The sequence below is a fragment of the Prionailurus viverrinus genome, chromosome F2 (assembly GCF_022837055.1).
Source record: "Prionailurus viverrinus isolate Anna chromosome F2, UM_Priviv_1.0, whole genome shotgun sequence".
NCBI lineage: Eukaryota > Metazoa > Chordata > Mammalia > Carnivora > Felidae > Prionailurus > Prionailurus viverrinus.
In genome coordinates this window covers 57,534,138-57,559,493 of record NC_062578.1, presented here as the reverse complement: position 1 = coordinate 57,559,493, position 25,356 = coordinate 57,534,138, and the positions used below count along the sequence as shown (strand labels likewise).

Here is a 25,356-nt window from a genome sequence, read left to right as displayed (position 1 = left end):
GCTAAAGATCATCAGCTTTGAAGTTTTTGGTGAGTTGCAGTTATCAAAAACAAAGTTTAGCATCAAGAAGACATTTAAATGTTATTTCTATGAAAGTGTGAATGCTCTGGGGCGCCTGGGTGGCGCAGTCAGTTAAGCGTCCGACTTCAGCCAGGTCACGATCTCGTGGTCCGTGAGTTCGAGCCCCGCGTCGGGCTCTGGGCAGATGGCTCAGAGCCTGGAGCCTGTTTCCAATTCTGTGTCTCCCTCTCTCTCTGCCCCTCCCCCGTTCATGCTCTGTCTCTCTCTGTCCCAAAAATAAAATAAAACGTTGAAAAAAAATTAAAAAAAAAAAAAAAGAAAGTGTGAATGCTCAAACACTGTACAAAATTAAAATTGGAAATGATCTTATTTTTAATTGTTTTAAATTTATATTTCATACTAGAATGGAATAAAGTTGAGAAAATACACAATTATATAGCTTGTAAGTGAATATTTTTAAAAATCATAATTTAAGAAAACTTGTTTGACAAGTTTTATGTTATAATAATCTTTGTCAAAGGAAGGTATCTGAAAAGAAATAAGCATTCAGTGTCTTTGAAAATATTTGAGCTGAAATATATACACATCACTGAATGACAAAAATAAAATTGAGCCTTTCTTCCATTTTAAAAATTAGCTCTAAGTTTACCAGATAGCTCAGCCCATATAAAGAGGAAACTTTCTTGATTAAAAATAGTATGGCCTATGGAGATATCAGTTTAACATGCCAATATTTTAAATGTATTAAAATATCTTTAACAATGCTAATAATAATACATTAATTCTTTAGAAAAATAGTAAAAGGCACTAAATAATGGCTAAGAAACCAATTAAAAGTATACATGTGCATTGTAAATTAGTATTTTGCTAACATTATTTTTAATGTTTAGGTAATTCATATAAAGAATGTATTTTTGTGCACAGATATTTGGCATTTTTAAAAAATCATTTCATTTTAAAAACTGTTTTTGTATAGAAAACTATTTTGAAATGTTCATCAGTGTAATTCCAATTTTGTTAGAACATATTTTTAATTATACAAGTTATTTTTAACTTCTTTCATTCCCAGAATTTTGCAGTTTGAATGGTAAAACATCATTTTAGTATAGTAAAGCTATGTACACATCTGCTGTCCCTCTTAGATTATTTTCCTTTGAAGAATGAGGATATTATCGTATTAATATTTGTATCCCTAGAAATTGGCACTGCACCTGGTATTAAGTACTTAGCAAATGTTAAATGAATCTGATTGAATAGGAAGTCCCTTTAATAATGTAAAACTAAATGTGCACTGGCAGTTAAAAATAATGTAAAATAATTTTTATGTGATTTTTCCCTTTTTTTGTTTATTAATTCTAGTGATCCCTTAATATTAGTGTTCAACTGCAAATTAGACTTTTATATAAACTTATATAATTTTTAGATATAAAATCAGTTTCCTCTGTAGGTAACATTGGGTCCGCAACCTAACATGCCTTTGATTTCACAAAAACTGCATCAACAATTTTATTCCCACTTTTGTCTGTGTACTGGAGCATAAGCATCAGTGAAGGTAGAGAGGTGTCGTCTCATTAAAATCTATCTCCAATATGAAGCATAATACCTGGCTCGTTGTGGTTGCATAACAATTATCGGGTGAAATAATTGAATAAATATGTCTTTTTAAAAAATAAATTTCTAGAGGTGCCTGGGTGGCTCAGTCGGTTAAGTGCCAGCTCCGGTCATGATCTCACAGTTCTTGAGTTCAAACCCCACACGGGCTCTCTTTTTTCGGAGTTGGTTTCAGATCCTCTGACTCCCTCTCTCTCTGCCCCTCCCCGGTATGCGCACAGGTGCTACATTCTCTCTCTCAAAAATAACTAATCATTAACAAAAATTTAAAAAATAAAAATAAATGTCTATGTTCTTGGAAGTGTACTACAACACGGGCTTTGAGATTCCTTTTGCATCTGATGCATTAGCAGCTTCATTTCCTTCCTTAGTTGATGGGAATGTTTCTGTCATGCTGCCATCTACTTTAACCTAACTTGCCATATCATTAGGTGTATCCTTAGAAACATAATGAAATTCTAAAGATAGCCATATTACTGAGGAGCTGGCAAAGTGTAAGCCTAACAATGATGTTGAACATTCTTTATAAAATTGATGGATCTTGTACTAAGCAAGAGCTCAATCAAGGGCAAAATACTCCAGGGTGAAATCCACCTCTAGGTTACCAACTGCATTTCAAATATTTTCTGATTGATTTGACACTGGATGGGATTTCCTTCCAGGTTAAATATTCCCATTACCCAACTTGAATTCCTTACAGATAGTGAAATGGAGAATATAGGGCCATTTCTCAGTCCATACAAAAGTATAAGGCAATAAAACTGGAAGAGAGGGACTTAGGGCTTAAACTTAAATGAAATTTGGACTGTGACCTTGCTGAAGTCTTCTGATGTTACAAAAACATACAAAACCACTGGTCTTTAGTGATTCAGAATTGATATTTTCATAGGATTATATAATTGTTAGAAAAGAATGTTAAGATTTTTCTGATATTAAAGCGGACAGGTAAAATATTACTATGCCAATTTTACAGATGAGGCAGCTAAAATTCAGGGAACAAGTGCAAATATGACCAGTGTCCTTTCTTAATGTAGTAGAGACCAGACTCTAAGCTTCTCTTACTTCTGATAACTATGTATTCAACTGTATGAAATCCTAGGTTTTTCTTTTTTGAAAGGTCTTGTGATAAACAAGTTTACATCAAAGAGTCAACTTTCTGAATAGAAAGGATACACTGGGACTTACGAGTGATTTTAGGGTATTTATTCCCTACTATAGAAAACAATGGAATAAGAAAACCAGAACATTAATTTGCCCAAGGTCACTAACATAATAATTCAGACGTTGCCTCTGAATAATAGTTCAAGCTGCTAGCCATGTCATGCTTGAAATCTACACATGCACTAGTTAGGATTGTAAAATATGTATCAGGTGAGGTACATATTTCCAATTGAATTACACTCTCAATTATTTTAAAACAAATATAAAATGAGAAGTCAGAAGTGTATTTATAGCAACGATGAGTTGCTGAGAACTCAGTCATGGGCTGCACTACCTAGTGGTATAAAATTCTCCATACAAGGCAAAACCACTGACATAAAAATAGAGTAAAAATTATAAGACTTTATATTTTTGCTGATATTCAATTTATTTCTTATGTCAGTGATTTTTTACCTTTTATGGAGAATTTATTTATACCAAAGTATTTTTATCTGCATGCCATAATAAATTAGAATTTTGCAATGAGAAATTTTTACTTTCAAAATGGAAGTGTTATGTGTTTTATTGACATTAATAGCATAGGAAAATTATATATGCAGGTGAAGTTTTAAGTTTTTTACATTTTTCTTTCCAAAAATCTGATAATTAAAATATTTTACAATTTCATGAATCTTTTGGGCGTGGTAAATTAAAGGGCCTGTTAGATCTCTAACTAAAGGAGTTAAATAGGCAGTTGAATTGCCTGATCTCAAGCTCAGGAGAGACTTCAATGCTGAATGTATACATTTGAGAGGCATTAAGCTAAAAAGAGTTTTTGAAACGATGGGGTCAGATGAAGTTATCCTAGAAGAAACTGTACAAAGAAGGAAACAAAACATTAAATACTAATCCCTGAAGTATTCTAGCCCTCAGTCATCAGGTTAAAAAAAAAAAAATAGAGACAGCAGAAGATACCAAAAAGGAAAGCAACAAAGCCCAAAAGAAAACTACTAGAGTCTAATGACTGGGAGGCCAAGGAAACAAGTGCTTGTAGAAGGAAGGAATGATGTACTGTGGCACATTTTGCTGAGAAGTCTCTGAAAAAAGAAGGTACAGAAGTTACCGCTGGATCCGGCAGCTAGATTTAACAAGAGCAGTTTAGTAAGGATATGAGATGCAAGGCTGATGATGAAACTGGAAATAGCTATACAGATAACTCCCTCAGGATAGATGCTTAATAAGTTTCCTATTAAAAGAGAGAAATGGGAAAAATAATTGAAAGAGGATGGAGAGGTAATAAGAGTTTTGCTGGTTTATTTAAGATGGAGTATATAAGTTATGTCTGTATGCTATTGGGAATGGACCACGGAGGAAGGAGGAACTGGTAATTCAGAAGGGATAAGAAATATTTAGGAACAGAGTCCTTGAGAAATAAAAAGGGCTTAATACCAGCAGCAGAAGAACGAGGGGTTGACCTCATATAGAATTAAAACACCTTCTCCATTCCAACCGGAGAGGAAGCAGGGAATATGGATATGACACCACTGGGCCGATAGATTTGGTGCTGGTAAAATGAAGTCATGCCTATCTTATTGCTTCTACTCTCTCAGTGAACTATAAGGGGAGAAATCAGACAAAAAAAAAAAAGGATGGGAAGAAGAGAATGAAAAGGGGCGCCTGGGTGGTTCAGCCAGTTGAGTGTCTGACTTCGGCTCAGGTCATGATCTCACGGTTCATGAGTTTGAGCCCTGCATGAGGCTTTGTGCTGACAGCTCAGATCCTGGAGCCTGCTTCAGATTCTGTGTCTCCCCCTCTCTCTGTCTCTTCCCTGCTCATGCTCAGTGTCTCTCTGTCTCTCAATAATAAATAAATGTTTTAAAAAGTTAAAAAATAAAAAGAAGAGAATGAAAAAACAGAGTGGAATGTCCTTAGTTTTATAATTAAAGAATACCATCTGGCACATATGTGGCTAAATTTAGGATATATATGGCTAAATTTATTTACATTGTTCTTAAGAATACCTTTGAAAAGAACCTAGGGTCTGTCTCTTTTGCTTCCCTTTATGGTGAGATATTAGCAGCAAGTAATTTTGTTGTGTAGTAATGAAGAATTATAAACTGCTCAGTATTTCTGCCTTTCCGTCTAAAACTAGATCTAATTCTTTCATCATCAACAACGTAAAATCTCATTAGTATGACATGACTTTGTTGTTTTATCTGGTAATGGCATAGGTTTGTACCGAGACAATACCCTACAGTCGTGGAAACCCTGCTGTTTCTTGAGTTCAAATCCTCACTGTGCTTCCAGCAAGCACTTAACATCACGGAGGCTCATTTTACCCATTTAAAAGTAGAGATGATAATAATACTTCATAGAATTTTATGTTCTGGTTTAAGCGTATAAACTTAATCTTTAGCCAAATGCTTTGGACAACATATGCTCTCAACAGAGGCAGCAATCATCATTATCATTATTTTGTTGGAATCTATTCTAAATCAATTATCATTCATATTTAACTGTATCTCTCTTAGATACACAGACTTTATTTAGTTTTACACAATACATACCAATGGAATCCTATGAATAAGACTGTACTGTTGATAGCTGTGCAATTGTTTTTAGTAAAAATTAATTAATTACTTAAAGTCAAATGTTGTAAATGTATAGGCTTTTGGACTACTCCACCAGAATGATCGGTAGATAGTTGCTCTTCCTTCCTATTTTTAAAATGGTATTTAAACTTTAATAATGTATTTTAGAAATTTTATTTTAAATTATGGTATCATTTGGGTTTTACCCTGTCCACACTTTGAACATTTTTTTTAATTTCAAAAACTCTATCATTTTTATTTAAGAAATGTCCCTTGGATACATTCTCATGTCTGCATTACCACTTAAACTGCCCTAGATAACTGTGTGATACTGGGCAAGTTTCTTATTCCTTTTAAGTCTTAATATTCTCATTGGGAAAATATGGATAATAGTAGTACCCAGACTTTTTGTCAGTCAAATGAGGTATAGTTCGTAATACAATCTTTGAAAGACCGTAAGTATCCAAAATTATTACAAATTAACAATGTTAACTATTCACACATACTTTTTCCCTGTGGCTATTATCATTTCTATGAAATAGCTAGTATAAGAAATACAATACATAGTAGCTACTGGATAATTCCAGTTCTAGAATAACCAAAATATAAATGGCCAGTCCTTTTGAGGGGAGAGAAACAAGGAAGGGCAGTTATCTTTTGTTGTCAGTTTAATAAAGTTTTGTAAGGTAAATAAATCCAAGCTATTTTTGGATTTTGTATCATATATAAATGACCTATTATATGCATTTCCAGAATGTTCCTTTCATGATATCATCACAGGTGAGGCATCAAAGTTGTTAAAACCCTTCATCTTTGTTGCAATTTGTGTTTACATTTGTGTCAGGAAAAATAACACTTAAACCTAATGGAACAACTACAGATGTTCATTTCATCAATTAAATTTGAAGCAATTCAGACTAAAGAAATTAAGAACGTAAATAGCAATCACTCATGTTAATACTTATTGGTAAGTGTAGTATTTTCTGATGTATATTTATTTAATATGCTTAAAATAGTTGCTAAATTAAAGCACTTATTTGCAAAAGAGTCTTCATTCTATAGAAACATCTTACATGCTATTCCAGAATAAAAGAGAATAAAAATAAGGGATTAAACTTCTACTTAAAATTTACATAACAAAAAGAAAATGCACATAAGAATTATAAATTTTGAGAATTGTAGGTTCCAGAAAAGTGAAAAATAAATATTGAATAAAAATTACCCATCTATTTTTACATATGTGATAATATATTAAGTTCTAGCATTCTATAATTGCTATTTTAATTATCCTAATTGTATGAGATTACTTCACTGCTGATTCCCAAGGAGATATAATATGGTTCCCTAAGTGATTATTTTCTTCAGTGGCTATAGTTTCTATTTAATACAGAAAACAAGAATGATTGATGTTAAAATTATTATAATTTTGTCAGCCCGCAAACAGAGTGTAACCAGCATGGAGATCAAACTTTGGATAAAGAAAGAAAATAAGACAACACCATTCACAACGAGCAATTGTTCCTGTGTACATTTAACTAATTGTTTTAGAACTCAAGCAATTCCAAGAGAAAAAAAAAAAAGTTTTGGTCTTTCATTAAACCCCATCATTGTCTATTGTGTTTTAAAATCTTATTCTTAATTTGTTTATTAATTAAGAGGAAAAGTAACAATAGGTGTTCCCCACCTCTCTTTCTTTAAGTTGACCAGACCCAAAGGCAAATGCATATTTTCAAACACCATGTATTAGTTGTATCAAAGTCTTACTTTAACCACTTAGTTCCACTTTAAGTCTTTAAGCACAGTAAATCTGTCAGCAAAAACATATTTTTTTCTCTTAAATTCAGCTAAGACATGATTGTATTTACTGTTTTTATTTCAATATATTTCTCTAACATTGTTATACATTCATTTTTATTTTTGAGAATGTTTATCTGAAGCGTCAAGCTTTTTGCAAAACCAGATTCCAGTGCATGGTTAGCCTCAAGAACAAAAACTAATGAAGTTTTTTAAAATAATTTTATATAGTTACTATTTTTTACTTTGAAAATAGAGCACATTTCACATTTATGTCACTTCTCTCCAATAAAAATATCTTCAGAGCACCTAGGTGCCTCAGTGAGTCAGATGTCCTACTCTTGATTTTGGCTCATATTATAATCTCATGGTTCGCGGGTTCGCGCCCCACACTGGGCTCCATATTGATGGTTCAGAGCCTGCTTGGGATTTTGTCTCCCTCTCTCTATGCCCCTCCCCTGCTCTCTCTCTCTGTCTCTCTCTCTCTGTCTCTCTCTCTCTCTCAAAATAAATAAATAAATAAACATTTAAAAAAATCTTAGAACATCACTCCCCACTACATCTTGTAAAACGAATACAGGTATCAGTTTAGTTTGGGTGAAAACCATCCCAGAACAATTTAAGAAAACCTTCATGACTCAGTTTATCACAGAAACACTTCACAAAAATCTCTATCAATAATGGAAAAACATAATTCCCAGAGCCCATGATGCATTGTAGATGCTTTGCTAAGGGACACATGGGCATTACAGAACAAATTCACTTTGAAATTGGAACAAAGTCCCTATATTCCTCCCTCAATATTCTCCAAAATAAGTTAGTAATTAACAACTAAAAACAACTGTTTCAAAAGTAACTCATATGAAGGTAAATTTAATATTTTTGAAGGTGGTTCAAATTTATGCCAGCTCTAGCTTTTCTATTTATGGATATAATCTCTACCTTTTCCATAATTTTTAAATTGGGTATTTTATTTTATTTTACTGTATTATTTTACTTTATGTTATTTTATTGAGGAGAAAACTTGCATCTCCAGGACAGTTACAGGTAGAAGAGGATAATCTAGTATAGCATTTAGGTACTTGGGTTCTAAAATCAGACAGATTTGGGTTGAGATCTTGGTTCTCTACTCAGGTTTTGTTAATCTCAGGTTATTTAATCTCAGGTTCTGTACTCAGGTTATTTAATCTCTCTAAATTTTAGTTTTCTCACCTCTAAAATGAGAATAGTAATGCTATTTGCCTCATAGTATTGTTAGGAATACTAAAGGAATTATATAGGTAAAACCCCTTCCTCTAGTCATTGCTCAGAAACGTTAGTTTATCAGAAAAATAAAGCAAAACTGTAAGACTTTTGATTACACATATAATGATACACAGGTTTGTTTCGTTTAAGTGATCAGTAAAATGATATTTGCAGTCTACATTTTCTAACCTTTTGAAAAATATAACCCTTTAAAAATTAACTTTTTTTAGTTTGTCAATAAAGTGAGCAGAATATACATGCATATGTATATATGCATATTACATATTCATTTATATATATATATGAATGATCACTTTTTTGTTGTTACTTCTTTTTATTCAGTGTCAGGCTTAAGATCCCAACAATATCCTTTTTTTTCAGTTTCTTAACCGTTCTTCTTGATTCCCAGAACGTTGGGAATCAGAGCATTACAATACTGTGTGCAGTCTCTGGTTTTTTTGTTGTGTATGTGTGTTAGAGAGATGAGCTAAAACAATTTACTAGACAGATTAACAGATTGATATATTGATGAATCTGTCTATGTTTATCTGTCTATCTACCTACCTATCTGTCTATCTCTATCTGCTTACCTATGTATCTATATAAATATCTACTCACTCAGGATGTATATAATAGAATTTCTTTATTGGTACCACACTATGCAAAATAATTTGAAATCTGTTCAGTTCTATTTGTGTCTGCTCAATTCTTCTTTGTATTCCTAGAACCTAGCACAATGCCTGGAATATATTGTTATAAGTGAATGAATCAGTGAATATCAGTTATGTATCTGCAATCCAGAAATTTGTGTCATTAGTTGAAGATGCAATTAAAAAAATAATTTATACAAGTGCTAAATCCTATATTTATGAATATAGTTTATTAATAGTTTAAATGGAAATTTTAATAGGTTCTTTGTCTTGATACTTAATTGCCATATGCTTTAGGGTAAATCCACTTCATGATAATTCAACATAATATTTTGTTCCATTAACCTGAATAATTGGAGGTAACTATTATTAAATGTGTCATACACTGTGTATAGAAGAACAGTTCCTTTCCTATGGTGTCATACTATTCTCCTTTTCTGTAATGATTTTTTTTAACTTTTCTTTTTTAGACACGTTTAGATTTATATTCAGTTTTAAGAAATAATAAAAAGAGATCCTGTATACTCTTCACCGTTTCCTGAATTGACAATTTCTTGCATAACTATAGGACATATATCCCAACCAGAAAACTGACATTGATATAATCTACCAATCTTATTCAAAGTTTACTAATTTTATGTATATTCGTGTGTGTGTGTGTGTGTGTGTGTGTGCGCTTATTTAGCTCTATGTAGATTTGTATGACCACCACCACAGTGAAAACACAGTACAGTCCGTCACAAGGATCCCTCATGTTATCTTTTACAGCCATGGTCACTGCCTCACATCCCCTCCTCCTACAACTCCTGGTACCCACTAATCTATTTTCCAGCTTTCTAGTTTTGTCACTTCAAGAATAGTATAGAAATAAAGTCATGCAGTGTGTAACCATTTGATATTGTATTTTTCTGCTCTGCTTAATTCCTTTCAGAACTGTTTAAGTTGTCATACGTATTGTCATTCCTTTTTATTGTTGAGTTTTGTTCCAAGGTATGAATACACAGTTTAGTCACTCACCTGTTGAAGGACATTGGGTTGTTCCAACTTTTTAGCTTCTATAAATAAATATGTGTTTAGGTTTTTATGTGATCATAAATCATCATTTCTGTGGGATAAATGTACAAGAGTGCAATTACTAAGCTGTATAGTAAGCACATATGTAGTCTTGTGAGAAGCTACCACACTTCTTCCCAGAGTGGCTGTAACATTTTACATTCCCAAGTGCAGTACATGAGTAATTTCATTTTCTCCATAATATTTCCAGCATTCAGTTATCTTATTTTTTTATTTTAGCCATCTGATTGGTATATAGTGATATCTCATTGCAATGTTAAAATGCGTTTTCCTAATGGCTAATGATGTTGAACATCTTTTCATGTACCATCCAGTATCCTCTTCATTGGAATGTATTCTGTTAATATTTTAATTGGATTTTTTCTTCTTCCTCCCCTTCTGCCTATAGTTGACCTGTAAAAGTTCTTTATATACTCTACATACAAGTCCTTTGTGGAATATGTACCTTACAGTCATGTTCTTTCGGTCTGCAACTTTCTTTTCATCCTCTGCAGAATCTTTTCACATGGCATCGATTAATCTTCAGTAAACCTATTATTTAGCTACTAAAATGTCATGCCCTTTATTGAAACAAGTAAGCACACAAGTTAACAAAAAAAAAACGTTAAAATTATTTTTTGTGCAGGCATTTACAAATTGGCTCAAGCATTTTTAAAGTTAATTTTCTAAAAGCACATAGATGTGAGGAAGGTTCTAAACTGTAAGATCTGGAAATTTGAAATTGACTTCGGTAGCATCAAAACTAAAGGTTTGTTTTTGTCTTTTGATAGGTTCTGTTGCTACTGCATGTCGTGACCCAGGGGTTCCCATGAATGGGACTCGAAATGGGGATGGACGAGAACCCGGGGACACTGTTGTTTTTCAATGTGACCCAGGATATGAGCTTCAAGGAGAGGAAAGAATAACCTGCATTCAGGTAGAAAATCGCTACTTCTGGCAGCCCAGCCCACCAGTCTGTATAGGTACGAATTAAAGAACAATTAAAGTTTTATATAAGTATCAAACAATGGATAAAATGGGTGTTGATGTTATTAAGCACAGTATTCTAGAATAGGTTCTATACAGGATCTAAGATTTCAAAAAATCTATGAACCTCCAAAAAAATACACAAAATTTTAAATGACTATATTTTTCCCCCTAAGGGGAGAGTCCACAATTTCATTAGATTCTCAATAGTTTGGAGAGGAAGAAGAAGAAGAAGAAGAAGCAGGAGGAGGAGGAGGAGGAGGAGGAGGAGGAAGAGGAAGAAGAGGAAGAGGAGGGGGAGGGAAAGGAGGAGGAGGAGGGAGAGGGGAGGGAGGAGGGGAAGGGGGAGGAGGAGGAGGAAGAGGAGGAGGAAGAGGAAAAGTTAAAAGTTAAGGATCAAAGCTCTTGAAAAGTCTCATTTTTCCCTTATCTACTATATAATTGTAGTTATGCACTGCTTTTAAAACTTAAAGAGTTGATGCAGATTCTACATTTAAAATGGGCCATATTCATCTTGCCTCTCTAATGGCTATTTCTTCTCAAAAAAAATTTTTATTGAAACTTAAGTTTAGTTTCAAAGCTTTGGCTTTACATTCAATTCATTAATTCAGAAAAAATATGCTTTTATTTTGATAAAATAAAATTACACTGTAAGCAACTTGAAAGAAGATCCCATATTCACTCACTCATTGTTCATGGTTTTATTTCTTATAGCACTCAGCATATGAAAACCTAGCACATTTAGGAAAGAAAACTTTATTTTTATTCACATATATCCAACTCATAAATACATTTTCAATGATCATTCATAATGATTTTTTGAGTCACATGGTAATAGAAAGAGTGTTTAGTACATCAGTGAGAAGTGAACAAACACAAGCACTCAATTATTCAGGTTTCCTTTACCCCATCTTGTAACTTCTTATGCAAGAGTTGCAAGCTAAAATTTGTTAGCCATTCAGTGTGTCCTAGACATTGTTCTGAACATGGAGGAATAAGCAGTAAAGCATGACGGAGAAGTTCCCTGTTCTTGTGAATCTACTTTCTAGTGAAATGAAAACTAAAAAATCTACATTTTCTCATCACATTTTCTGTATTTTACACATCGGCATTTAAAAAGAAAACATTTAATGCACAAAGCAAGATATCTAACAGCTCAAAACAGGGAAGAGACAGTTTTAGACTTCTGTAGAAAATGAGGCAAATAACAAGAAAAAAAAAGAAATGATAGAACTCTACAGACTGATTGTAGAACATTTGCTTTATTATAATTCTTCAACCTAGTTAAAGAGTGTTGCTTATTAGAAGGCTATGTAATGTCAAATGTTGTATATTTAGAATCCTACAATATTGAACAGCTTTACACTAAAATTCAAGAATACAGCAAAATATAAAACATAAAGGAAAGGAGAGTTTTGTGATAGACTGTTATAAAATTCCAGCCTACAAAATTCTTTGTAGATAAGACTTCAGCTAGCAAATCCTAATTCTAGGGGAAAAAATAGTGGACCATTAAATCTTACTTAAATTGAGCAGGTTGTGGAAAGTTTTTGTATGGATTATGGTGCTGTGTACTATTTTTTGGGGGGTAGGAAAAAATAGCTTGGGGAAAGGATATGCATTAGAGATTTTCTGAGGAAAATAATATAACCTAAAAAAAAAAAGTCTGAAAAATTGCTAAGGCTGCAGAAATCTTGACCTCTGAAACTGATAAGAAAGACTTCTATGATTGGAAATACTATGCCAAAGATTAAACCCTGAACTTTTTAGAAACTCTATAAGTCTATGTCTCAGACTATGGAGTATAAAGCATTTTGCTTGCATGTAGAAGTAGTCAGCCTTAAAGCAAGTACCAAATAGAAGGACGTCATCTTAGGAGAGTTAATAGAATTCTTTCCAACAAAATTGACAATGTGAAGATTACTTTGACATTGCCAGAGGGAAAGTAGTCCCACTCCATATGAAAGTAAATAACAAAGACATTAGTGCGGGTGGGCTGCTGTTAAAGTCAGTACACACAAATAAAACTAAATGGGGTCAGAAAAATTAAGAAAATTCCCAAATAGTTATCAGTAGTTGCCTGTGTAACTGCCTCTTGACAAATTACACTCAGAACAAATCATTAATGTCAGAATTACATGGAACCTAACTGAAAATTGAATTCATAAATCTATTTGACCTAAGGAGAATCTTATTCTGGATGCTTGATGATTAGATGCATAAAAATTAAAATGCATTTTCCAAGTGCTATTTAAAATTTAGTATATTTAAGGAAAAGGAAATTTTCTTTACTCACTGGATATTTTGGATTTACAAATGTCAGATAATATCTCTGCTTGTCTCAATGGCTTTTGTCGATTTGCAAAATCAACTACAGCAATGAAATATATTGGGAAAACTTTGATAAATAAATAATGGAATCAAGAGAATTTTACATGATCTTATGCCTAAATTATATTGTGATCATGGAAAATATCCAGTAAGGTACATTAAAATACATGTAATATATTTTCCTGTACTAAAAAATTCCCTATATCTTTTGTGATAAAAGATATAAACATATGTATGGACATATGTATATGTATAAAATTTCTGGAAACTAAAAATACCAATTTTCCCTATGAAAAATAAGGAAAATTGAAACAAAATTGCTCTCCTAGCTTTCCCCATATTATACGTAATCCCACTACCTAAGCAAGAAAAATAAAATAAAATAAAACAAAGAACATTTTGCTATCATTCTTGTTTTTTTTATTTGTATCTACATACATATATACATTTGCCATTATTACATGTATTTTTATAACTTTTTTCAAGTTCACATATAATTTTGCAAGTTTTAAAAGCAAAATATGCTATTATTTTTATCAAAATACAGAGCTACAAATTCTACTGTTCATTCATCCCTAGTTATCTTTACTGTTTTCATAATCAATATAAAGAACCACTAGCAATTCCACAAACATTTATGGAAAGTGTAGTATATACTGATTCCCAAGTTTTAAATAACATATAAGACACAGTCTTTGGCTTACAGATTAGTGATGAATGCAGACACCTGAATATAATATTTAAATAAAGATGGTCAGGGAAAAGATCCAACATAGAGGTGTTGTGCATACTAGAGTAAGTTGAAGAGAGCTGAAGTTCAGCCCAGACTGGGAATTTCCAGGAAAACTTTCTGGAGGCAGTGATGAATCTTGAAACATAAGTAAGAGTTACATAAGTGTACAAGAGAAAAAAATTTTTCACCAAAAATAAATAGCATGGGCAAAGGCATAGAAATGCCAGAATAGAAGCATTTTGATAGTGTTTGAGTGCAAATTATGTAGTTGATAAAACTGGAAAAGTTGCAAAGGTCAGGTCATAAAAGTTACACTGGAGTTGGGGCATTACCTGTAGGCAATGTGAAATAACTGCAGGACTGTATGCACGGGCACAGTATGATTAGATGTTTTTTTATTGGGAGAAGGATGAGTTGGCAGAAACCAGAGGCATGAAAACCAAGAAGTCATTGCAATAATTCAGGAGGCAGATAAGAATCAGATCTAGACATATGGTAGTAGGCAAAGAAAGAGGAATAGGTAGAAATATATCTATGAGGATCTATAAGTGTTTCTTGATGGATTGGATGCATGTATGCAGTGAAGAAAAGAGAAGACTCTTGACTTCTAGCCTGGGAATATAGGTGGATGATAGTGCTAATCAAACAACTTAGAATGCAAAAGAAGAGTTGAGGACTGAATGTGTCAGATATTCTGTGTTTGATGTGCCCATAGGCTATCAATTAGAGATAGCCAGTAAACATTTGGGCATATAGCTTAGAATTAAAAAATGGGATACTGTCAACATGGAAGAATGTAATGGAGCAGAAATCAGAGACAACCAGGCAAGCACCTCAGGAGAATATTACAATTATAAGATGAAGTGGAAGAAGAGACACCTGGCAATGAAACTGAGGTCTGTACAAAGACACTAGAAGAAAATTGGAAGTGGAGTTGCAACAAGGAGAGTGAATTTAAGGTGAAAGCCAACCCTGAAGAATGACTACAGATATGAAGAGAAAAATGAAAGGAATCAATACAACAGTCTTTTCAGGGTAGCCTAAGAAGCAAATGTGTTGGGGACAGGGAAACTGAGAGAGATAGCAGTGTTTGGAGAGGGGATGAGAGATGGGAAGAACCTAAGAAAGCCATTGAGAGTCTGTAAGCAACAAAGAGGTTGTTGTGTCTCTGTAAATATAATTTAAAAGGAAAACAATTCTAAATCTGAAGAGAAGTTTTCCCAGGATGAATACTTTGGTGTTTTTCTTTGAGAGTTTTTCCGGGTGATGACCTGCTTCGCTAACCATGTTAGTCTGCCTATCAGTAAATACAACATCCAACTGAAGAAAGAGCTCATGAGATTAGACCTCCTTTCCAAAAGACTTATAGTTTTTTTAAAAAATTATAAATAAATAGGAGACACTTTTATTCATAAAGAACTATTGCAGTGTGCATGTTGAGGGTGAGCCATTGTAACTGGGAAAACACTGTGACCGTTAGATCTACAAGTTTCTCAAGAGTTAAGCAAAAGGGATTCTTCTCATCGACAGTGGAGTATACAAGGTTAGAACGAACCAGGTGTAAGGAGCAGGATGAAAGTCTGGCTTAATCAATCAGTAGAGCAGAGAATATCTTCCAAGCCCATCCTGTCCTCAGGAGGAGTTCTATGCTGGCTCAAGGCTGAGGGTGGGCCTAAGTTCAGAGACCCAGAGGAAGGACAAAAGGTTAGCCAATGTTTCATTACATGTATTTTATTCTGATTAACGAGTGAATTTTGCTACTCATTTGAGTCAAAGAATAGGAATCTACAGTCTTATGACAGGAAAATAAGGGGGCTTATTCAAGGGGTCCTATCTAATACATAGGTGAGTTTTATCTGAGTCATATGGGTAAGGGTGATTCTTCACAGTAAGGCCATGTAACCAAACATGAAAGGGTGAGGAGATTTCTTAATCAATGGGTAAAATTCAACATTTTCAGTTGAAAATAAAAGGTGAAAAGAAATAGGTCATAAGGAACTTTGTTTTATTTTTTGGATGAAAGAGATCTGAACGTGTCTGTAGAGAAAGGCGATGAAGCAGCGAGATTATAAGTGACAAAGGAAACAAGAATCCAGAGAAGGAAGAGAGATTATGTGACCAGGTAAAGGGTGTTATCCTGAATAACAGGAGGGACTCTATCCTCTGATTATAAAGAGAAATATTCAGGGGACATTGAAATTTGAAGAGGGCAGACTGAAGAAAGTTGACATATTTATGTCTCATCATTTGATAAGTTCCACAAACATGTGCAGGCAATAGGTAAGCAATGGTAAATAAATTAAGTCTGAGCAAATAAATGTTCTCAGTAGAGAAGGAACTGAGGTTACCTACTGTCATTGAGACACTGAGACAAAGGGAGGGGAGGGGTGTGGAAAAATGTAATAGACATCCATAATATAGTTGGCAAAAATTACTAAATTATAGTGATGATTTTGCATATCTAGACTCAGGCAAAGAATGAAGTTCTAAAATGTTGCCCCAAATAAAATTCTCCTTCTTCCAAAACCAGTTTGTTACTGTCAAAAGAATCCAAAATGCCTTATAATTGAATGGTAAGATTTATGTGAGGAAACTGTAATTTTAAAACTCAGATAGAAGAATATTGATGTGCTAATTATGTTTATGAGACATCATGAGATCATGATCTCAAGCTGTCTCTCACCTGTGTGTGTATATGTGTGTTTTTACACCCCCGCTGCCCCACTCAACTGGGACCCTCCATATCTTCATGTCTCTATTTTTTCTAAAGCTGCCGATTCTGTATATTATTTTATCATAAACTGTCAAACATGGACTTCAACAGTAATCCCTTAAAGAATCGATTCCCTGAATTTCACTCACAAGTTTTTGAACCTCTTCATTGAAGTGTTACAGAAACCTTTGTTTGGGACTGTAATAATTGTAGTGTCTGTCTATTTTCATCAACAAATGAGACAACTAGAATTTAGTGATATGGTAATATTCAGTGTGAATGTTTTATTGTAAAGTGCTGTAGGTTCTCAGATAATTATCCATTCTCATTCATTCACTATTGCCAAAGACTCTTCCTCCATAAATACATAAAAAAAATGTACCAGGGAAAATGTGAAAATGAGCCAAATGTCTCATATCCCATTATTCCACTTACTATTAGAGATTTTGTTTTGATTTGTTTTGTTACTTTTTCTTGAGACCTTCAGATTTTTTTCTTAGCAACCGTGGAAAACCATTTACACCTCTCTTCTCAATGCTTATCTTTTACATGAAACCAAATAGTAATAGAAAGAGAGAGAAGTACATATGTAATTTCTTCTTTTCTTTTGAAACCAGTAAAGAAGCTAAGTTCACTGTAACCATGTACATATGTATTTAATATTTTAATGGTCTTTCTTGAAAGACAATGCCATGTTTTCAAGCATTCAATACTAGAAAAAGTCAGGTCTATATGAAGCCTTCTAAATTTTTTTAGAGAAGTGTTTGCACAGATACTGATAGCTAATAAATTTTATGAATCACTTAAGGGTTTTGTTTGTTTGTTTGTTTGTTTAAATTAAAGCACCTTGTGGAGGCAATCTAACAGGATCTTCAGGCTTTATTCTTTCGCCAAACTTCCCTCATCCATATCCCCATAGCAGGGACTGTGACTGGACTATCACTGTCAACACAGACTATGTTATCTCTTTGGCATTTATCAGGTGAGTTCCTGTGCATTTCTACATTAAAAAATATATCGTTTATAGTTATTTTACTTTAGCATTCACACTAGGCAAAGTTTTGTTTCTGTATATGACACTTTAATTAGTTTTCATTAATTCCAACACCAATACTTTGCAATCAACACTTTTCAAAGCCCTGTGTACTGGTGTATGTGCTCGTGCAGCTCTGAAGGCCTAGTGGGTGAGCATCTTCACCAGATTTCCGTGTGGAGGAAACATGTTGAAGGTCGAGAGGTTTATTGACTCTCATGAAATGTCATCTCTTTATAACCCTTCCTCTCTCCCTGTATTTACTGTCACTGCTTCAAAAAATTCAGTGTTTCCCAAAACTCAAGATTAAAAGGTCAGTATTCCCAGAATTTTTTCCTTCTATTTGTGTACCACCCAAAATCTTTTCACAGCCTCTAAATACCCATATTGTGCAGCATCACCATTGGGCTTATGAAAACATACATTCTACCTCTTATTTTTCTGGTGATCTCATTAAGTCAAGTTGACAAAGAAGAATTTGATGAATCACTCCCATATGATTTCTCAGCATAACTTGTCTCATGATAGAGCTTTACAAGACAGCATTCCAGACTTTGCATTTGTTGGTTAGCAATGTCAATAGCAGGGTAGGCTTAGTACAGAAGTGGTGGAAGATGCAGCCTCCTGTGTGGGAAAGAAGGCAGCTGACTTTGAGCTCTAACTCAGCCACCACCATCTGTGTTACCTCCGGTGCCTTACTTTTTGCAATGAACCTGTTTCTTCACATGGAACTAGTACCAATTGTCACAAAACCTGGCCTAATGCTTTTCCTTAATATTTCTATGGGAGGTGTTAGGTATCAGCAATTCAAGGAGTTCCTAAGTAGAAATGTTCCTAACCTTCAGTGTCCAAGACTGATATATGTTGGCTCTGGTAACACAGCCTTTCCTTCTGCCAGTATGTTAAAGCTGCTTGGAATTTACGTAAGATGTTAAAGTTAAATCTTTAAAACTGGTCTTAAAAACTAATTTGAGCTCAGACAAATGTGAAAAAGTGTAAATATACAGACTTTCTATTTTTATAATTTGCAGTGATACAATTGATCATTGGTAATCACGAAACAACGATGATAGTGTTAGTCATATGCCAGGATCCAGTTATGAGACAATTTGCCGAAGTTATTATACTCATTTTTACAGTTGGGGAAATGGCAGTATAGACATTAGAAATGTCTATTTGAATGATACAAGGCCTTAGTGGGCTTATAAAAGTATTGTAGTTCATAAATGAGTGGTAGAAGGCTATATTAGGCAAAATACATGACCTAAATTTGATTTCCAGCTCTGTCATTTATTATGTGACCCTACGCAGATTACTTAGCATACTCATTGGGAAAATGAAAATGATAATCCCTTCCTTATACCACAGGATTATTGACAAGACCAAGTTAATATTTATAAAACTGCCTTGTAAAATAGGAGGTACTATTAGAATGCACTCTTTTTTTTTTTTCAAGAAAAAGTCGTTACAGCTAAGATTCTAAAATTTCCTTAAAAATATTTCTTTGTTTTACTCTCACTTTTAAAGAAGTTTTAAAACAGTATTTTGAAATATTTAAGCCTAAACTAGAAATTTTTAAAAAATGGACGATAGTCCATTGTTAAATAGGCTTATGGGGCTTCTAAGGATAATACATAACCATCATATCATTTAGAAAGCACCTGTTTCAAGTGATTCAGCCAACAGTGACATAGGTAAGAAAGTTGCAATACTGATCAAATCTTAATATGGAAAGAGATGAAGTTTAGAAAGTTTGTGTTTTATCCCAGAAGAAGGGTAGTAAATAACAAAATAAAGTCTTCTCCTCTGATTTCTGCTATATTACAGCCAAAGTTACCAAACTTTAGGCCACATATCAACTGAAAGCTTACAAGAGCAATTGCTTTAGATGTGTGAAGGTACACTAAATAAATTAGGACAGAACGATGTGGTGGGCCCCTAATTATCTCATGGTACAGGGTTCCTTATTTATGGAAAGTTTGGAAACGTCTGCATTTTACCAGTCTTTCTTCACCACCATTTAATGCACCAGTAAAGTAGCTGGAATCCTGTCCCTTATACATGCACGTGTTAAGGATTAGAATTGTTGTGGAAACTTAACCTCTGTAAATCCAGTAGATTTGGAAAGAACATTTCTTACCTAACCAAATTTCTTATTTATGTGCAAAGATGGTAAAACTTGACAAGATAGTTTCTCCACTGATGGATGTTTAACAATTGCAAGCTTTACCGATTTTATTCTATATGGTGAACTTGTTGACTTTTCTTAATGACCCAATTGAGTCCATCTTTTTCTCTGTCACATTATGAACTAGGTAATAGAGAAACAAATGACTGTGGGTCTTTTGCTTTCTAAATATATGGATTCTGTAATCATTCTGAGACAATTCTCATACTTTTGAAGGTTGTGTAAGCAAATTTATGATGCAAATTTTACAATTCAAAACACTGACTTGAATAATTTACACATTAAAATGTCCTTATTTACACATTATTTAATTTTGACAAACAGTGTGTGGGTTTGATTTCTCTTACATCAAGTTCTAGAGGAAGAAAATATATTACCCTGGGGGAAAATAATACCAAATACAATACTCAGTACTTCATTTGAGTAATTTAAATGTAAGTTTTGTATTTCAAACTTTTGCTTGAATCTGCTAGGTAGAGCTGAATTTTAAACAGCAAATATGCTTGTAAGTTTTGAAGTTCAAGGCAAATAATACCATTGACAAAGGAAAAAGGTTACATTTTCATGATGCAAAATATCTGGGTGAAAAATTTTCAAAATAGATGCTGTCCTCCACATTTTATTGATATAAAGTAATTTACATAAGGATATGTAGCTAACAAGGGCAGAAGCAAGGCTTAAACTTATATCTCTGACTTCAAACCTTGTACCCTTTCATTAGATAAACTGCCTTACTATCATTTGTATTCCTTGTAGACACAAGGCCAACTTACAAATATTTGAAAATATCAAGGTGTCCTTTCTCTTTTCTACTGTTTTGATATCCATATTCAGTGTGTTGTTGCCAGGTAACTTTTCAAGTTAGCTTACTTTGGCAGAGTCTGTTATTTTTAAAGATGTTGACTGAATTAATATATGATTATATGACTATTATACTTAATACCTCAGCAATAACCATTCCAATTCCTTTTCTCTCTCTCTCTTTTTCTTTTAGTTTTAGCATAGAGCCAAATTATGACTTCCTCTACATATACGATGGACCAGACAGTAATAGCCCACTGATTGGAAGTTTTCAAGACAGCAAGTTACCAGAGAGAATAGAGAGCAGCTCAAATACCATGCATTTGGCTTTTCGGAGTGATGGATCTGTTAGTTACACTGGATTTCATTTAGAATATAAAGGTAAATGTGAACATTTGATTTTTGCAGCATGATTTAGAGTGTATTTTATACAGGAGATTAATTCTGTGTTGGTCATTGTCAATGGTTAGTTATATGTGTATGTCTTAGTACAGACTGCCTACAATTGATCTCATAGAAGAGCTCTCAATGTAGACTTTTCCTATCAGTAGGAAGGAAATTAGCATTTCCCTAATTCCTACCGAAGGAAATGTATCAGGCAAACAAGTTAGCGGTTAGTACATTGTGGTAGTTGGCTAAGACCACAAAATATTTTTAAAAAGATGAAATTTTTGGAAGCTGAAGATTTGTTCATGTTTGTTCAGAGACTACTTTCAGTGATAAGGAGAACAAAGTATACTGATAATTCCATTTCAGAAAATGTCTAAAGATATTTAAGTGTGTCAACATTCAGAATAGGGAGAGTAAAATATAGTGATAATTAAAATATTTTAGAGTATTTCTTCAAGTATTTAGAGGAATCAATATTACAATGCCTATGGATGTGGTTTTTTAATTTTTTTTAATGTTTATTTATTTTTGATAGAGACAGAGAGTAAGCAGGGAAGGGCAGAAAGAGAGGGGCACACAGACTCTGAAGCAGCCTCCAGGCTCTGAACCGTCAGCACAGAGTCTGATGTGGGGCTTGAACGCATGAATTGTGAGATCATGACCTGAGCCGAAGTTATACGCTTAACCAACTGAGCCACCCAGACACCCCAATGGATATTTATTAATATATTTTTCGTAATTTTTATGCCCAGTGACTATAAGAATAAATAGGTCTTAGTTGTTTAAAGTTAAAACTTGCTGTTTTTTCAATAATTGAGCTTATGAAGGACATACCTATAATTTATCATATTATTTGAGTTCTAAAAAGATATATTTTGGATTTGTTACTTGCCACCTCGCTTTTTTTCATTATGAACTATTTTCAATAACTGAAGATTATACAGGATAAAAAAACAAACTTCAAATTATCCACCATCTAATCTGACAGACCTTTATATTGTGTCACACTTGCTTCAGATGTCTCTTTTCTTGCCTTAAAAAATATAATATTATATATACACTAGAAATTCCTTTTGCATTTGCTGTAGAACAAGGGTGTGTCTCTTCAGGTCTATCAAAAGAAGTAAAGGTAAATTACACAACTTTACATGACATGGGTTAAGGAAATCTTTTATAGGGAATGGGAAAACTCACATATTAACAATATATGGATGCTTGGAATCCTCCTATATCTCCAACAAAATTTGGAAATGCATGCCAGGGTCGAGTTATCTCCTCGTCATGGACATGGTGTGGATTTCACTATAGTGGAAAGGTTGAGCCCTCTGTGAGTCTCTCATCTTATAGAGGAAAGTAAAAAGAAAAAAAAATGGCCTTGTCAGTGGAAGAATTTACAAGGTGTTTGATACCAGACAATGAGGATTTGGGTTCCCAGCTATTTATTGGGGCCCTAGGCGTGATAGCTGCTCCAAACCCTCTGGAGAAGCTTAGGCCTTATAACAATGGGTTAGGAGGCATTGGTCTTATGCCAGGTTGAACTTAAGTACAAAACTAATCTCTCTATGTGGAAGAGCCTTTCCACACTATACAGTGGGTAGGACCAAGCTAGCTGGCTATCCAGGCAGACCATAATGAGCAATCAAGACTATTTTTAGTCCTGCCCTTTTGATCATAGTTCCCTCCTAATTCTTAATATGTTACTTATTTTTTCCATGAATGTATGATTACAGGTATTTTAATATTTTCTTTTTTTAATGTTTACTTACTTTTAAGAGCGAAAGCAACAGAGTGGAGGAGAGATAGAGAGAAGGAGAGTGAGAATCATAAGCTGGATGTACATGAAGTGCAGAGCCTGACATGGGGCTCGATGCCATGAACTGTGAGATCATGACCTGAACCAAAATCAAGAGTCAGACACTTACCCAACTCAGCCACCCAGGCGCCCCTGTATTTTAACGTGTTCTATCATGTACATATCCTTCATCCTGTTTTGATAAAAATGTTCTATTTCCATCATGTACATATCCTTGGGAAAATTGTTTTTTCCCTTTACATTGTTTTTGAGATTTATCAATAATAGAGATACGTAGACTTAGTTCATTAATTTCTTTATGATATTCCATCATATGACTGTACCACAGTTAATTTACAGATTTTTCTGATAAACACATGTTGTTTCAGTTTTTCACTACCAGAAATGAATCATGATGAAATTAACATTCTTTTGCATGCCTTCTTGAGCATAACTGTGAGAGTGTCTCTAAGGTATCTATCTGCCCAGGAGTGGAATTATTGGGTCAAAGACTATAAACCTCTTGACTAACTCCATATTGCCTAGTTATTCAAAGAAGAGGTTATACCAATTTATATTTTCAACATCAAGGAAAGAATTTCAGAAACTTCACATTAAAAAATGAAGATATAATTGACACATAACATCATATAAATTATATTAATTTTAGGTGTACAATATAATGACTTGATATATGTGTATATTGTGAAATGATTACCACAATGTTTAGGCAACTATGTGTAGCTACATATAGTTATACATTTTGTGTCTGTGTTCATGAGAACTTTTAAGATCTATTCTCCTAGCAATTTGCAAATATGCAATACACTATTGTTAACTATAGTTACCATGCCATACATTACTTTATAAATGAAAGTGTGTACCTTTTCATCCCATTCACCTCTTTCATCCAACTTCCATCTTGGCCTCTGGCAGCTACCAGTCTGTTATCTGCATTTATGAGTTTGGTTTGTCTTTTTAGGTTACACACATAAGTGAGATCACACAGTATTTGTCTTTGTCAGTCTTATTTCACTTAGCATAATGCTCTCAAGGTCCATATATTTGTCCCAAATGGCAGGATTTCCTTCTTTCATGGACGAATAGTATTCCATTGTATAGATACACCACATTTTCTCTGCTCATTCATCTGTTGCGTCACTGAGGTTGTTTCCATGTTTTGGCTATTGTAAATAATGCTGCAACCTGCAGCATTATCACTATCTTTTCAAGATAGTGATTTTAAGGAACCCCACACTTTTGAAAATCCAGTGCTCTTGTCACGCTTGAAAATTGTCAGCCTCATGAGTATTAAATGTATCTCATGGTCATTTTTATTGTCTTTTCTGTAATTACTATTAAGCTGAACATCTTCTTCCTATTTTTATACAGAGGTTCCCTTTTTGTTAATTGCATATTTCTACTGTTGCACATTTTTCTAGTAGGTTGCCTGTTTCTTCTTTTTGTTTTGTTTATAGGAAATTCTTTTTGTATTATGGATATTAATCCTTTATTCATGTTCCATGTTGTAGTAAAAATCTTATACCATCTTTGGCAAGCATTTTCACTTTCTTTCTGGTTTCTTTTGCTATATAAAAGTTTTAAAAGTCAATATCTATATTTATCATTTCCTTTTCTTCATAGTTTGTGAAGGCTATGAAACCTTGAAACATTATTATGCCTTGATTTAAAAAAGGCATTTTGTTTCCTCATGTGGAGTTCATAAAGGCATTTTCCTCAATTTGCTCTAAAGTTTTAAAGCTTTGCCTTCCATTTTTCATCTTTTTCATGTGTGTGGAGTATTTTTCTGTAACCAAGGAATCTAATTTTATTTTATTCTATTCTTTGTGTGAATGGTCCTACCACCATTTCTTGACAAGACAATGCTACTGCTCTCAAATAGCAAGTCTCTCTATCACTGTTTCTGACTTGTCTATTCTGTTCTATTGGCCTGTTTATCTATTCCAAGCCAAGATTTCTCTGAATTTTACTACTATAGCTTTAAAATAAGTAGACATGAGGTAGGCAAAATTGTCCCGGTCTCTATTAACCTTTTTAAATTTTATTTAGATTTTAGAATTAAGTTATTTCTGCCTCTTGAATTTCATTGGTACTGCATTGTATTTATAAATTATTTGGAATAAATTGATGTCTGATACTTAGTCTTTTCAACTATCATTATGGCATATCTCTCAACTTATTCATAACCTCCTCATTGTCTTTCAGTAATAGTTTCTAATTTTCTTTATAAAAGTTTTCTCATCTAAATCTTAAATGGCTTAT

The 25,356-nt window shown here is 33.5% G+C and overlaps 1 protein-coding gene across 2 annotated transcripts in view; it reads left to right on the top strand.

The window, feature by feature from the left end:
• CSMD3 (CUB and Sushi multiple domains 3) overlaps window positions 1–25,356 on the top strand; it is a 1,270,863-nt gene that overhangs the window by 967,537 nt on the left and 277,970 nt on the right. For both annotated transcript variants that reach the window (XM_047842282.1, XM_047842281.1), the window contains 3 exons: window positions 10,897–11,088; window positions 17,713–17,851; window positions 21,085–21,272. In XM_047842282.1, the coding sequence (XP_047698238.1) occupies window positions 10,897–11,088; window positions 17,713–17,851; window positions 21,085–21,272 (519 nt within the window). The remainder of the gene's footprint in view (window positions 1–10,896; window positions 11,089–17,712; window positions 17,852–21,084; window positions 21,273–25,356) is intronic.